Raw genomic sequence first — 15,819 nt, forward strand, 5'->3', positions numbered from 1 at the left:
CTCAAGCCAAGCCAGCTTGGAGACCAATGCAAGGCTGGAACAAGGGAAAGCAGGCCAAGAAACCTGCCACTGCTACCAAGACAGCATGAAATGTTGGCCCCCGATCCGGGACCGGATCTGGTGGGGGGCAGACTCTCTCTCTTCGCTCAGGCTTGGGCAAGAGATGTTCTGGATCCTTGGGCGCTAGAAATAGTCTCCCAAGGTTATCTTCTGGAATTCAAGGGGCTTCCCCCAAGGGGGAGGTTCCACAGGTCTCAGTTGTCTTCAGACCACATAAAAAGACAGGCATTCTTACATTGTGTAGAAGACCTGTTAAAAATGGGAGTGATTCATCCTGTTCCATTAAGAGAACAAGGGATGGGGTTCTACTCCAATCTGTTCATAGTTCCCAAAAAAGAGGGAACGTTCAGACCAATCTTAGATCTCAAGATCTTAAACAAGTTTCTCAAGGTTCCATCGTTCAAGATGGAAACCATTCGAACTATTCTTCCTTCCATCCAGGAAGGTCAATTCATGACCACGGTGGATTTAAAGGATGCGTATCTACATATTCCTATCCACAAGGAACATCATTGGTTCCTAAGGTTCGCATTCCTGGACAAGCATTACCAGTTCGTGGCGCTTCCTTTCGGATTAGCCACTGCTCCAAGGATTTTCACAAAGGTACTAGGGTCCCTTCTAGCTGTGCTAAGACCAAGGGGCATTGCTGTAGTACCTTACTTGGACGACATTCTGATTCAAGCGTCGTCCCTTCCTCAAGCAAAGGCTCACACGGACATTGTCCTGGCCTTTCTCAGATCTCACGGATGGAAAGTGAACGTGGAAAAGAGTTCTCTATCTCCGTCAACAAGGGTTCCCTTCTTGGGAACAATAATAGACTCCTTAGAAATGAGGATTTTTCTGACAGAGGCCAGAAAAACAAAACTTCTAGACTCTTGTCGGATACTTCATTCCGTTCCTCTTCCTTCCATAGCGCAGTGCATGGAAGTGATCGGTTTGATGGTAGCGGCAATGGACATAGTTCCTTTTGCGCGCATTCATCTAAGACCATTACAACTGTGCATGCTCAGTCAGTGGAATGGGGACTATACAGACTTGTCTCCGAAGATACAAGTAAATCAGAGGACCAGAGACTCACTCCGTTGGTGGCTGTCCCTGGACAACCTGTCACATGGGATGACATTCCGCAGACCGGAGTGGGTCATCGTCACGACCGACGCCAGTCTGATGGGCTGGGGCGCGGTCTGGGGATCCCTGAAAGCTCAGGGTCTTTGGTCTCGGGAAGAATCTCTTCTACCGATAAATATTCTGGAACTGAGAGCGATATTCAATGCTCTCAAGGCTTGGCCTCAGCTAGCGAGGGCCAAGTTCATACGGTTTCAATCAGACAACATGACAACTGTTGCGTACATCAACCATCAGGGGGGAACAAGGAGTTCCCTAGCGATGGAAGAAGTGACCAAAATCATTCTATGGGCGGAGTCTCACTCCTGCCACCTGTCTGCTATCCACATCCCAGGAGTGGAAAATTGGGAAGCGGATTTTCTGAGGATTTTCTGAGTCGTCAGACATTGCATCCGGGGGAGTGGGAACTCCATCCGGAAATCTTTGCCCAAGTCACTCAGCTGTGGGGCATTCCAGACATGGATCTGATGGCCTCTCGTCAGAACTTCAAAGTTCCTTGCTACGGGTCCAGATCCAGGGATCCCAAGGCGGCTCTAGTGGATGCACTAGTGGCACCTTGGACCTTCAAACTAGCTTATGTGTTCCCGCCATTTCCTCTCATCCCCAGGCTGGTAGCCAGGATCAATCGGGAGAGGGCGTCGGTGATCTTGATAGCTCCTGCGTGGCCACGCAGGACTTGGTATGCAGATCTGGTGAATATGTCATCGGCTCCACCTTGGAAGCTACCTTTGAGACGAGACCTTCTTGTTCAGGGTCCGTTCGAACATCCGAATCTGGTTTCACTCCAGCTGACTGCTTGGAGATTGAACGCTTGATCTTATCGAAGCGAGGGTTCTCAGATTCTGTTATCGATACTCTTGTTCAGGCCAGAAAGCCTGTAACTAGAAAGATTTACCACAAAATTTGGAAAAAATATATCTGTTGGTGTGAATCTAAAGGATTCCCTTGGGACAAGGTTAAGATTCCTAAGATTCTATCCTTCCTTCAAGAAGGATTGGAAAAAGGTTTATCTGCTAGTTCCCTGAAGGGACAGATTTCTGCCTTGTCTGTGTTACTTCACAAAAAGCTGGCAGCTGTGCCAGATGTTCAAGCCTTTGTTCAGGCTCTGGTTAGAATTAAGCCTGTTTACAAACCTTTGACTCCTCCTTGGAGTCTCAACTTAGTTCTTTCAGTTCTTCAGGGGGTTCCGTTTGAACCCCTACATTCCGTTGATATTAAGTTATTATCTTGGAAAGTTTTGTTTTTAGTTGCGATTTCTTCTGCTAGAAGAGTTTCAGAATTATCTGCTCTGCAGTGTTCTCCTCCTTATCTGGTGTTCCATGCAGATAAGGTGGTTTTACGTACTAAACCTGGTTTTCTTCCAAAAGTTGTTTCTAACAAAAACATTAACCAGGAGATTATCGTACCTTCTCTGTGTCCGAAACCAGTGTCAAAGAAGGAACGTTTGTTGCACAATCTGGATGTTGTTCGCGCTCTAAAATTCTATTTAGATGCTACAAAGGATTTTAGACAAACATCTTCCTTGTTTGTTGTTTATTCCGGTAAAAGGAGAGGTCAAAAAGCAACTTCTACCTCTCTCTCTTTTTGGATTAAAAGCATCATCAGATTGGCTTACGAGACTGCCGGACGGCAGCCTCCCGAAAGAATCACGGCTCATTCCACTAGGGCTGTGGCTTCCACATGGGCCTTCAAGAACGAGGCTTCTGTTGATCAGATATGTAGGGCAGCGACTTGGTCTTCACTGCACACTTTTACCAAATTTTACAAGTTTGATACTTTTGCTTCTTCTGAGGCTATTTTTGGGAGAAAGGTTTTGCAAGCCGTGGTGCCTTCCATTTAGGTGACCTGATTTGCTCCCTCCCTTCATCCGTGTCCTAAAGCTTTGGTATTGGTTCCCACAAGTAAGGATGACGCCGTGGACCGGACACACCTATGTTGGAGAAAACATAATTTATGTTTACCTGATAAATTACTTTCTCCAACGGTGTGTCCGGTCCACGGCCCGCCCTGGTTTTTTTAATCAGGTCTGATAATTTATTTTCTTTAACTACAGTCACCACGGTACCATATGGTTTCTCCTATGCAAATATTCCTCCTTAACGTCGGTCGAATGACTGGGGTAGGCGGAGCCTAGGAGGGATCATGTGACCAGCTTTGCTGGGCTCTTTGCCATTTCCTGTTGGGGAAGAGAATATCCCACAAGTAAGGATGACGCCGTGGACCGGACACACCGTTGGAGAAAGTAATTTATCAGGTAAACATAAATTATGTTTTTGCGCCACTAATGCGCAGTTGTTTTTGGAAAGCAAGGCATGCAGATGCATGTGTGAGGAGCTAAGAACCACTGAAAAAGCTTATAGAAGGCATCATTTGGTATCGTATTCCCCTCTGGGCTTGGTTGGGTCTCAGCAAAGCAGATACCTGGGACTGTATAGGGGTTAAATGTAAAAACGGCTCCGGTTCCGTTATTTTAAGGGTTAAAGCTTTCAAATTTGGTCTGCAATACTTTTAAGGCTTTAAGATACTGTGGTGAAATTTTGGTGAATTTTGAACAATTCCTTCATACTTTTTCACATATTCAGTAATAAAGTGTGTTCAGTTTAAAATTTAAAGTGACAGTAACGGTTTTATTGTAAAACGTTTTTTGTGCTTTGTTGACAAGTTTAAGCCTGTTTAACATGTCTGAACCATCAGATAACAATGTTCTATATGTATGAAAGCCAAGGTTTCTCCCCATTTAAATATATGTGATAATTGTGTCATAGTGTCCAAAGTAGGGATAATAATGCCATAGATAATGATATTGCCCATGATGATTTCTCAAATGAGGGGAGTAAGCATGGTACTGCATCATTCCCTTCTGTGTCTACACCAGTTTTGCCCACACAAGAGGCCCCTAGTACATCTAGTGCGCCAATACTTATTACCATGCAACAATTAACGGCTGTAATGGATAATTCTATTGCAAACATTTTATCCAAAATGCCTACTTATCAGAGAAAGCGCGATTGCTCTGTTTTAAACACTGAAGAGCAAGAGGACGCTGATAACTGTTCTGACATGCCCTCACACCAATCTGAAGGGGCCAGGAGGGAGGTTTTGTCTGAGGGAGAAATTTCAGATTCAGGGAAAATTTCTCAACAAGCTGAACCTGATGTTGTAACATTTAAATTTAAATTAGAACATCTCCACGTACTACTTAAGGAGGTATTATCTACTCTGGATGATTGTGACAATTTGGTCATTCCAAAGAAATTATGTAAGATGGACAAGTTCCTAGAGGTTCCGGTGTCCCCTGATGCTTTTCCTATACCCAAGCGGGTGGCAAACATAGTAAATAAGGAGTGGGAAAGGCCCGGCATACCTTTTGTTCCTCCCCCTATATTTAAGAAGTTATTTCCTATAGTCGACCCCAGAAAGGACTTATGGCAGACAGTCCCCAAGGTCGAGGGGGCGGTTTCTACTCTAAATAAACGCACTACTATTCCTATAGAAGATAGTTGTGCTTTCAAGATCCTATGGATAAAAAGTTAGAGGGTTTGCTTAAAAAGATGTTTGTTCAGCAAGGTTACCTTCTACAACCAATTTCATGCATTGTTCCTGTCACTACAGCTGCGTGTTTCTGGTTCGAAGAACTAGAAAAGTCGCTCAATAAAGAATCTTCGTATGAGGGAGGTTATGGACAGAGTTCAAGCACTTAAATTGGCTAACTCTTTTATTTTAGATGCCGCTTTGCAATTAGCTACATTAGCGGCGAATAATTCAGGGTTTGCTATCGTGGCGCGCAGAGCGCTTTGGCTAAAGTCTTGGTCAGCGGATGTGTCCTCCAAGACCAAATTGCTTAACATCCCTTTCAAGGGTAAAACACTGTTTGGCCCTGACTTGAAAGAGATTATTTCAGACATCACTGGGGGAAAGGGCCACGCCCTTCCTCAGGATAGGTCTTTTAAGGCTAAAAATAAGCCAAATTTTCGTCCCTTTCGCAGAAACGGACCAGCCTCAAATTCTACACCCTCTAAGTAAGAGGGTAATACTTCTCAAACCAAGCCAGCCTGGAGACCGATGCAAGGCTGGAACAAGGGTAAGCAGGCCAAGAAACCTGCCACTGCTACCAAAACAGCATGAAGTGTTGGCCCCCGATCCGGGACCGGATCTGGTGGGGGGCAGACTTTCTCTCTTTGCTCAGGCTTGGGCAAGAGATATTCAGGATCCTTGGGCGCTAGAAATAGTTTCTGAAGGTTATCTCCTGGAATTCAGGGAACTACCCCCAAGGGGAAGGTTCCACAGGTCTCAATTATCTTCGAACCAAATAAAAAGACAGGCATTCTTACATTGTGTAGAAGACCTGTCAAGAATGGGAGTGATTCATCCTGTTCCATTAGGAGAACAAGGGATGGGGTTTTACTCCAACCTGTTCATAGTTCCCAAAAAAGAGGGAACATTCAGACCAATTTTAGATCTCAAGATTCTAAACAAGTTTCTAAGGGTTTCATCGTTCAAAATGGAAACCATTCGAACAATCCTTCCTACCATCCAGGAAGGTCAATTCATGACCACGGTGGATTTAAAGGATGCGTACCTACATATTCCTATCCACAAGGAACATCTTCGGTTCCTAAGGTTCGCCTTTCTGGACAAGCATTACCAGTTTGTGGCACTTCCATTCGGATTAGCCACTGCTCCAAGGATTTTCACAAAGGTACTAGGGTCCCTTCTAGCGGTGCTAAGACCAAGGGGCATTGCAGTAGTACCTTACTTGGACGACATCCTGATTCAAGTGTCGTCTCTGTCAAAAGCAAGGGCTCATACGGACATTGTCCTAGCCTTTCTCAGATCTCACAGTTGGAAAGTGAACATAGAAAAAAGTTCTCTGTCCCCGTCAACAAGAGTTCCCTTCTTGGGAACAATAATAGTTTCCTTAGAAATGAAGATTTTTCTGACAGAGGCCAGAAAATCAAACTTCTAAGCTCTTGTCAGGTACTTCATTCTGTTCTTCTTCCTTCCATAGCGCAGTGCATGGAAGTAATAGGTTTGATGGTTGCGGCAATGGACATAGTTCCTTTTGCACGAATTCATCTAAGACCATTACAACTGTGCATGCTCAGACAGTGGAATGGGGATTATACAGACTTGTCTCCGACGATCCAAGTAGATCAAAGGACCAGAGATTCACTCCGTTGGTGGCTGACCCTGGACAACCTGTCACAGGGAATGAGCTTCCGCAGACCAGAGTGGGTCATTGTCACGACCGACGCCAGTCTGGTGGGCTGGGGCGCGGTCTGGGAACCCCTGAAAGCTCAGGGTCTATGGTCTCGGGAAGACTCTCTTCTCCCGATAAACATTCTGGAACTGAGAGCGATATTCAATGCTCTCAAGGTTTGGCCTCGACTAGCAAAGGCCAAATTCATAAGGTGTCAATCAGACAACATGACGACTGTTGCATATATCAACCATCAGGGGGGAACAAGGAGTTCCCTGGTGATGGAGGAGCATCCGGGGGAGTGGGAACTCCATCCGGAAATCTTTGCCCAAATAACTCAATTATGGGGCATTCCAGACATGGATCTGATGGCCTCTCGTCAGAACTTCAAGGTCCCTTGTTACGGGTCCAAATCCAGGGATCCCAAGGCGACTCTAGTGGATACAATAGTAGCACCTTGGATCTTCAACCTAGCTTATGTATTCCCACCGTTTCCTTTCATTCCCAGGCTGGTAGCCAGGATCAATCAGGAGAGGGCTTCGGTGATCTTGATAGTTCCTGCGTGGCCACGCAGGACTTGGTATGCAGACCTGGTGAATATGTCATCGGCTCCACCATGGAAGCTACCTTTGAGACAGGACCTTCTTGTTCAGGGTCCATTCGAACATCCGAATCTGGTTTCCCTCCAACTGACTGCTTGGAGATTGAACGCTTGATTCTATCAAAGCGTGGGTTTTCAGATTCTGTAATAGATACTCTTATTCAGGCTAGAAAGCCTGTAACTAGAAAAATTTACCATAAAATATGGAAAAAATATATCTGTTGGTGTGAATCTAAAGGATTCCCATGGAACAAGATAAAAATTCCTAAGATTCTTTCCTTTCTACAAGAAGGTTTGGAGAAAGGATTATCTGCAAGTTCTCTGAAGGGACAGATCTCTGCTTTATCTGTTTTACTTCACAAAAGGCTGGCAGCTGTGCCAGACGTTTAAGCGTTTGTTCAGGCTCTGGTTAGAATCAAGCCTGTTTACAGACCTTTGACTCCTCCCTGGAGTCTTAATCTAGTTCTTTCAGTTCTTCAAGGGGTTCCGTTTGAACCCTTACATTCCGTAGATATTAAGTTATTATCGTGGAAAGTTTTGTTTTTTGGTTGCAATTTCTTCTGCTAGAAGAGTTTCTGAGTTATCTGCTCTGCAGTGTTCTCCGCCCTATCTGGTCCATGCAGATAAGGTGGTTTTGCGTACTGAGCCTGGTTTTCTTCCGAAGGTTGTTTCCAACAAAAATATTAACCAGGAGATAGTTGTACCTTCTTTGTGTCCGAATCCAGTTTCAGAGAAGGAACATTTGTTACACAATTTGGACGTAGTCCGTGCTCTAAAATTCTATTTAGAGGTTACTGAAGGTTTCAGACAAACATCTTCTTCGTTTGTTGTTTATTCTGGTAAAAGGAGAGGTAAAAAAGCAACTTCTACCTCTCTTTCCTTTTGGCTTAAAAGCATTATCAGATTGGCTTTTGAGACTGCCGGACGGCAGCCTCCTGAAAGTATCACAGCTCACTCCACTAGGGCTGTGGCTTCCACATGGGCCTTCAAGAACGAGGCTCCTGTTGACCAGATATGTAAGGCAGCGACTTGGTCTTCACTGCACTCTTTTGCCAAATTTTACAAATTTGATACTTTTGCTTCTTCGGAGGCTATTTTTGGGAGAAAGGTTTTGCAAGCCGTGGTGCCTTCCGTTTAGGTGACCTGATTTGCTCCCTCCCTTCATCCGTGTCCTAAAGCTTTGGTATTGGTTCCCACAAGTAAGGATGACGCCGTGGACCGGACACACCTATGTTGGAGAAAACAGAATTTATGCTTACCTGATAAATTACTTTCTCCAACGGTGTGTCCGGTCCACGGCCCGCCCTGGTTTTTTAATCAGGTCTGATGAATTATTTTCTCTAACTACAGTCACCACGTTACCATATGGTTTCTCCTATATATATTTCCTCCTGTCCGTCGGTCGAATGACTGGGGTAGGCGGAGCCTGGGAGGGACTATATGGCCAGCTTTGCTGGGCTCTTTGCCATTTCCTGTTGGGGAGGAGAATATACCACAAGTAAGGATGACGCCGTGGACCGGACACACCGTTGGAGAAAGTAATTTATCAGGTAAGCATAAATTCTGTTTTTCAAGTATGGTGCCTGGAGCCGTGCACTGACTTCATCAGATTTGTTTAGGGAACATTATAACATGTAATTTGTTTTTTACAATAACATTATATTATGATGTTAAAAATACTATTCATTTACAAATAAAAATGCCTCTACAAACGCTGCAGCACACACTCTGCGTGTATCACAGTCAATGTGCTTTGCGTGTCACGTGACTGCTGTGCTCATGTAAGTTACAAAATGGCAGAATGCATAGAAACATCAGGCACAGGTACAACATTGTAATTGTATACACTTTTTTTAACAATTTGGGGTAAGCTGGCAAGACTTCATAGAAATCAATGCTTACTTACATTTGTTTGATCAGAAGGAGTTAGATTTATGATTTTTTAGCAGGTGTTTAATGTCCCTTTAAGGATAATGGTGAGTGAAGGGTGTCTGTGTTATTAGTAATGTAATAATAATTTGTGTGCTATATCAGAGCATCCATGTCAGACCGCTACAGCACAGTTTAATTCAAGCAACTACTTCATTGCAAATGTCTATCTTCTATACTCTGCTGAGCACACACAAAAACAAAAGTCTGATATGGCTGTTGCTGAGGAAACAGATTTATAAGAACACTCTCTCCTCCCCAGGGAAGATGTCCCCACTGGACGAAGTCGGGCAGGGGAGTTGGGATATGACCTGCTGACAATTTGGACAGCAGGAAATGGAGGGGTGAGAGAGCAGTTCAAAAACAGTAAAATGCTTCAGGCAACGTTTTTTATTTCACCCACACCACCACAGTGTACTTTATACTGTTGTCTTAAATGTCCCAGATAAATTTTAAATAAATGAATCATTGCCCAGTTCACAGCCTACTTTGCCTTTAAAAAAACTGTGTGGATTAAATTTGTTAGCGCTTGCTGCGCACTTACATACTCCACGTGGTAGATGATTAAGGCGATGCCTTGGGGTTCCAGCGGTCTGTCCCGTTTCTATCTCTATGGGAATCTTTAACAGCTCTGAAAAAAAGCGTCCGGTCTCAGACACCACTATCTCCTCCACTGTCTTCCGGATCGTCGCCATTTGTAACAGGGCGCGAACGCGGCTGTTACTATCTTAGCCCCTCAGTCTTTTTGTTGGCAGCAGGAAACTTAGGCGGTGTGTAGATTTCCACTCCGGAGCGGAGCCCCGACCCTTCGGAGTGTCCCTCTGAGGCGCTTGGGTAGATCTTATAACGGCTCAGTCCCCACACCGGATTGTGCTTACCGCCGTGAATTAAGGGCTGTTACTTCACAAACAGTTGACAGGCAAAGACTGGGTCGACACTGTTAATATTATCTCCGTGCTCTGCGAGTAAATATGCAGTAAAAGTTCTCTTAAGTTGGAAATACTAATGTCAGGCCTAGGAGCTCTGCCAAAAAAACACTCCTATTTTTAAAAGCACTCTTGCGTTACAGCGGTTTTTTTTCACACCTGCCTAAAACTTTTGTACAGTACTCTGTATGTAGGTGTATATATATATATATGTGTGTGTGTGTGTATATATAGATATATATATATATAGATATAGATATATATATATATAGATATAGATATATATATATATATATATATATATATATATATATATATATATATATATATATATATATAGATATATATATAGATATCAAAAGTCTACACACCCCTGTTAAAATGTCATTATAAACTGTACAACTCAATTGAAAAACAAACTGAAATCTTTTAGGTAAAGGGAAATAAAAATAAAAAAAATAAAATAATATGGTTGCATAAGTGTGAACACCCTTAAACTAATACTTTATTGAAGCACCTTTTGATTTTATTACAGCACTCAGTCTTTTTGGGTATGAGTTTATCAGCATGGCACATTTTGACTTGGCAAGATTTGCCCACTCTTCTTTGCAAAAACACTCTAAATCTGTCAGAATGCGAGGGCATCTCCTGTGCACAGCCCTATTCAGATCACCCCACAGATTTTGAATTGGATTCAGGTCTGGGCTCTGGCTGGGCCATCCCAAAATGTTAATCTTCTTCTGGTGAAGCCATTCCTTTGTTGATTTGGATGTATGCTTTGTGTCGTCGTCATGCTGTAAGATGAAGTTCCTGTTCATGTTCAGCTTTCTAGCAGAAGCCTGAAGGTTTTGTGCCAATATTGTCTGGTATTTGGAACTGTTCATTATTCCCTCTACCTTGACTAAGGCCCCAGTTCCAGCTGAAGAAAAACAGCCCCAAAGTATGATGCTGCCACCACCATGATTCACTGTGGGTATGGTGTTCTTTTGGTGATATGCAGTGTTGTTTTTGCGCCAAACATATCTTTTGGAATTATGGCCAAAAAGTTCAACTTTGGTTTCATCAGACCAGAGCACCTTTTGCAACATGCTTTTGGGAAACTTCAGATGTGTTTTTGCAAAATTTAGCCGGGCTTGGATGTTCTTTTTTTTGTAAGAAAAGGCTTCCGTCTTGCCACTCTACCCCATAGCCCAGACATATGAAGAATACGATTGGCCATAATTCCAAAAGATATGTTTGGCACAAAAACAACACTGCACATCACCAAAAGAACACCATACCTACAGTGAAGCATGGTGGTGGCAGCATCATGCTTTGGGGCTGTTTTTCTTCATCTGGAACTGGGGCCTTTGTTAAGCTAGAGAGAATTATGAACAGTTCCAAATACCAGTCAATATTGGCACAAAACCTTCAGGCTTCTGCTAGAAAGCTGAACATGAAGAGGAACTTCATCTTTCAGCATGACAACGACCCAAAGCATACATCCAAATCAAAGGAATGGCTTCACCAGAAGAAGATTAAAGTTTTGGAATGGCCCAGCCAGAGCCCAGACCTGAATCCAATTGAAAATCTGTGGGTTGATCTGAAGAGGGCTGTGCACAGGAGATGCCCTCGCAATCTGACAGATGTGGAGTGTTTTTGCAAAGAAGAGTGGGCAAATCTTGCCAAGTCAAGATGTGCCATGCTGATAGACTCATACCCAAAAAGACTGAGTGCTGTAATAAAATCAAAAGGTGCTTCAACAAAGTATTAGTTTAAGAGTGTGCACACTTATGCAACCATATTATTTTATTTTTATATTTTTTCTTCCCTCTACCTAAAACATTTCAGTTAGTTTTTCAATTGAGTTGTACAGTTTATAGGTCACATTAAAGGTGGAAAAAGTTCTGAAATGATTTAGCTTTGTCTCATTTTTTTACATCACAGAAACCTGACATTTTAACAGGGGTGTGTAGACTTTTTATATCCACTGTATGTATATATACATACTATATATAGTGTCTTTTAAGTACACGCCATCAAAGAAGTTAGAGATGTATGGTTAGATAGGCTTTGGGTACACCTGTAATTTTATGTAAAAGGAAAATGGGCAACAACATATTTTCTGATAAGTTGTAAAATGTGGTGTTCAGATCTTTTTTACATTTAGATATTTTTCTTTGAAGTTCACTTATAACTGTCAAATAGAAACCATATTTGAATTACACTGCAGGATTTTCAAATTATAGTTAAATGATTGCTAAAGTAATAGTTTTGTTTTTAGTCATTTTATTTTGTGTATAATAATGAAATATCCTTAGTAACATGCAATGCTTCACAGGTGCCAATATTGAGAAGTCGGTGAAAGATTTGCAGCGCTGTTCTGTTTCCCTTGCTCGCTACCGCATGGTGGTAAAAGAAGAAATGGACATCTCCATTAAGAAAATGAAACAGACATTTTCAGAGTTGCAGAGCTGGTAAGGTGAAAATAAGCAACGAGCCCCTAAAAACTCAGTGTGAATAAATGAAGAAAATGTGATTATACTTTTGTTCTAGTTTGGAAGCATAATCAATTCCTTTATTTGTTGTCCTTTCCGTGGCCAGAAATGTTTCAGAATCTAATAAGTTTTCACTTTTCCATCAAACCAAGGCAGTACAAAGGGATGGGATCTTCTTTTAGGCCAAAAGTAGTTAATATTATTTATCATACTTATTTGTTTTATCAAATTGGTGCAATCATAAACACATACACAAATGTCATTTAGTAAAGAACATTGTTTTTTTCTTTGACATTTCCTAAGTGAATAAGAAAGATAGACTGGTTTCTTATTTGTTCACTATTGTGATCCTATAAACATACTGATATTTTGTAAAGTAGGTAAACTTACTATTACCATTTGACTGTGGTATTATATCTTTAGAACTTACAATTGAAGGAGAAAAGCTCTAAACATTTAAAGGACCATTAAATTCCACAATTCAACAATGCATAAAATGTTTCATTATTGAAAGTGAAACATTATTGCCGTATACACACGTACATTATTTGCCTACTTTTGGTTTAAAATACATCTGAAAATTGTACTTGTTCCACTTTTTCCCAGGGAGGCTTAGTTTAATACTTTTAGCTAATTTTCTGCGATCCAGTTCCCCCTCTTCCCCCCCCCCTCACCTTGGATTATTGGTTTTGCATCAACAACCATTATAGGAAAGCATTATTTGCAATAGCAGTGGGCATACTATGTAGTTTATGTGTGACAAGTATTGCATTAATATACATACATATCTATATTTAGCTATTAGATGGAGATTAGAAAGAATATATGTCTGTTTGCTTAAATACCTGGTAAATAGATTATTACTAAGTAACTAACCTGAATCAGTGTTAAATCACCTTAAAGGGACATGTAACCCAATTTTTTTCTTTCATGATTTATAAAGAGCATGTAAAGAGCATTTTAAACAAAGTTCTAATTTACTTCTATTATCTAATTTGCTTCATTTTCTTGATAACCTTTGCTGAAAAGCATATCTAGATAGGCTCAGTAGCTGCACATAGGTGCCTCTTGAGATTGGCTCACCCAGGTTTATTGCTATTTCTTCAACACAGAATATCTAAAGACTGAAGCAAATTAGATAATAGAATTAAATTGGAATGTTGTTTAAAATTGTATTTCTTTTACAAGATACGATGAGTCCACGGATTTCATCCTTACTTGTGGGATATCACCTCCTGGTCAGCAGGAGGAGGCAAAGAGCACCACAGCAGAGCTGTATATATAGCTCCTCCCTTCCCTCCCACTCCAGTCATTCTCTTTGCCTGTGTTAGTTAGATAGGAGATAGCAATGTGAGGTGTTAGTAAAGATTCTTCAATCAAGTGTTTATTATTTTTTAAAGTGGTGCCTCTGAGTGCTACTTTGTGCTAGGGTGTAGCCTAGACCAGATCAGTCTCTTCAGTAAAAAGAGAAGCATTTGGTGGCTTTAAAGCAATGGGAAGTTGTGGGACATAATTCTCACTGCGCCTCCCATACTGTGATGCTGCCCTTTCTGTGATGGCCTAAGCTGAATCTAACTCAGGCTTCATTTTTCTGCAGGACTACAGGAGGGACCCTATGGACCTCTGAACCCTGTTGAGGCTGTCTTGCTGCCGGACAGCATAAGAGGTAAGTGCAGCCTTTATTTCTCTAGGGGAAGATTCCTCAGGGACCTATATACCTTAGTGAGGTCTTATACACTTACGTATGTTATGGGAATTAGGGGCTCTGTCTGCGAAGAACTTTTTTCCTGACAGCATGTTGCAGAATACTTGTTTGGGGACTAAGTCTTTTTGCAAGCTGGCTGCACATGATTTTATTACATGTAATATCACACTTAACTAAGGTTATGTTGTCACTCCCCCATATCTAACAGCTACCCACTGCATCCTGCGTAGTGTGGAGACCGGGCGGTTGTGTTTTTCCCTACCAGCGTTTTTTTGTGTTAGGTTTAATGGCGACCGGGAGAGGGTTCCCATGATGGGTGGGGTTTTTGGTTACGGACTCTATAGTTATAACGTCCGTCTGTCCCGGTAAGGCTGTTCTTAAGAAACAGCAAGCTGAACAGAGTTGCTTTGATACACTGTGAATTTGTCAGTCCCGGTACCCAATACATTTGTGTATATGTCGGTGTAATACACATGCACTTTGCAGGGAGTTGTACATACAATTTCTCATTGCTATATGTACTTGAATAATGGCGACCGGGAGATAGCTGGCTGAACGCCCACAAGGGGCGGAGTTCATAGAGAGCGCCAAAGTAAAGGGCACCAAGGACACTTCTTCCTCCTTACTCCTATTTGTCTTAGCACGGAGTGGAGGACCTTATTGTGTTAGATACGCTTTTTCTCCTTGCCGTATTATATATAGCAAAAGGAATAGAGAATCTAGCTTGGGCAGATCACTTCCGGTTTTCGGAAGTTATGGTACATCGTCGCTCATGACGCATGTATATGCAAGCTAGTACCTTAGTTGCCTGCATACTGTAAAGAGACAGTATCAGAATTTTAACGTTACAGTGATCTATTTTCAGAAAACCTTCAAGTGGCTCAAGGTTTAAGGCAAATGGCCAGAGAATGGAGGTTCCATCAACTCCAGGCATGTCAATGAGTAGTGTGTGCTCTGATAATGCACTGATAATTAACAAGATTATATATTTTAAAATAAAGGATTTCTCCAACATTGGTGTGTCCGGTCCACGGCGTCATCCATTACTTGTGGGATATTCTCCTCCCCTACAGGGAAAGGCAAGGAGAGCACACAGCAAGAGCTGTCCATATAGCTCCCCCTCTGGCTCCGCCCCCCAGTCATTCTCCTTGCAGCTCTGAACAAGTAGCATCTCCACGGGGATGGTGAGGAGTTTGTGGTGTTTAACATGTCTGTACCTTCTGATAGATCATGTTCTGTATGTATGGAAGCCAATGTGGTTCCCCCCTTCAAATATATGTGATAATTGTGCCATAGCGTCAAAACACAGTAAGGACAGTATTGTCACAAATAGTAAGGTTGCCCAGGATGATTCCTCAGATGAAGGAAGTAGAGATAGTTCTACATCTTCTCCTTCTGTGTCTATACCAGTTATGCCCGCGCAGGCGACCCCTAGTACTTCTAGCGCGCCAATGCTTGTTACTATGCAACAATTGACGGCAGTAATGGATAACTCCATAGCTAATATTTTATCCAAAATGCCAGCATTTCAGAGAAAGAGCGATTGCTCTGTTTTAAACACTGTAGAGCAGGAGGGCGCTGATGATAATTTTTCTGTCATACCCTCACACCAGTCTGAAGTGGCAGTGAGGGAGGGTTTCTCAGATGGAGAAATTTCTGATACAGGAAGAATTTCTCAGCAGGCAGAACCTGATGTTGTGACATTTAAATTTAAATCAGAGCATCTCCGCGCATTACTTAAGGAGGTGCTATCTACTCTGGATGATTGTGACAATCTGGTCATCCCAGAAAACTTG

At 42.3% G+C, this 15,819-nt stretch overlaps 1 protein-coding gene across 1 annotated transcript in view; it reads left to right on the forward strand.

Annotated features, from left to right (window-relative positions):
* SPATS2 (spermatogenesis associated serine rich 2) overlaps positions 1-15,819 on the forward strand; it is a 941,596-nt gene that overhangs the window by 590,409 nt on the left and 335,368 nt on the right. Inside the window, exon 8 of the mRNA XM_053705505.1 lies at positions 12,162-12,297. Coding sequence (XP_053561480.1) covers positions 12,162-12,297 — 136 coding nt within the window. The remainder of the gene's footprint in view (positions 1-12,161; positions 12,298-15,819) is intronic.

Source organism: Bombina bombina, chromosome 3 (genome assembly GCF_027579735.1).
Source record: "Bombina bombina isolate aBomBom1 chromosome 3, aBomBom1.pri, whole genome shotgun sequence".
Lineage (NCBI taxonomy): Eukaryota > Metazoa > Chordata > Amphibia > Anura > Bombinatoridae > Bombina > Bombina bombina.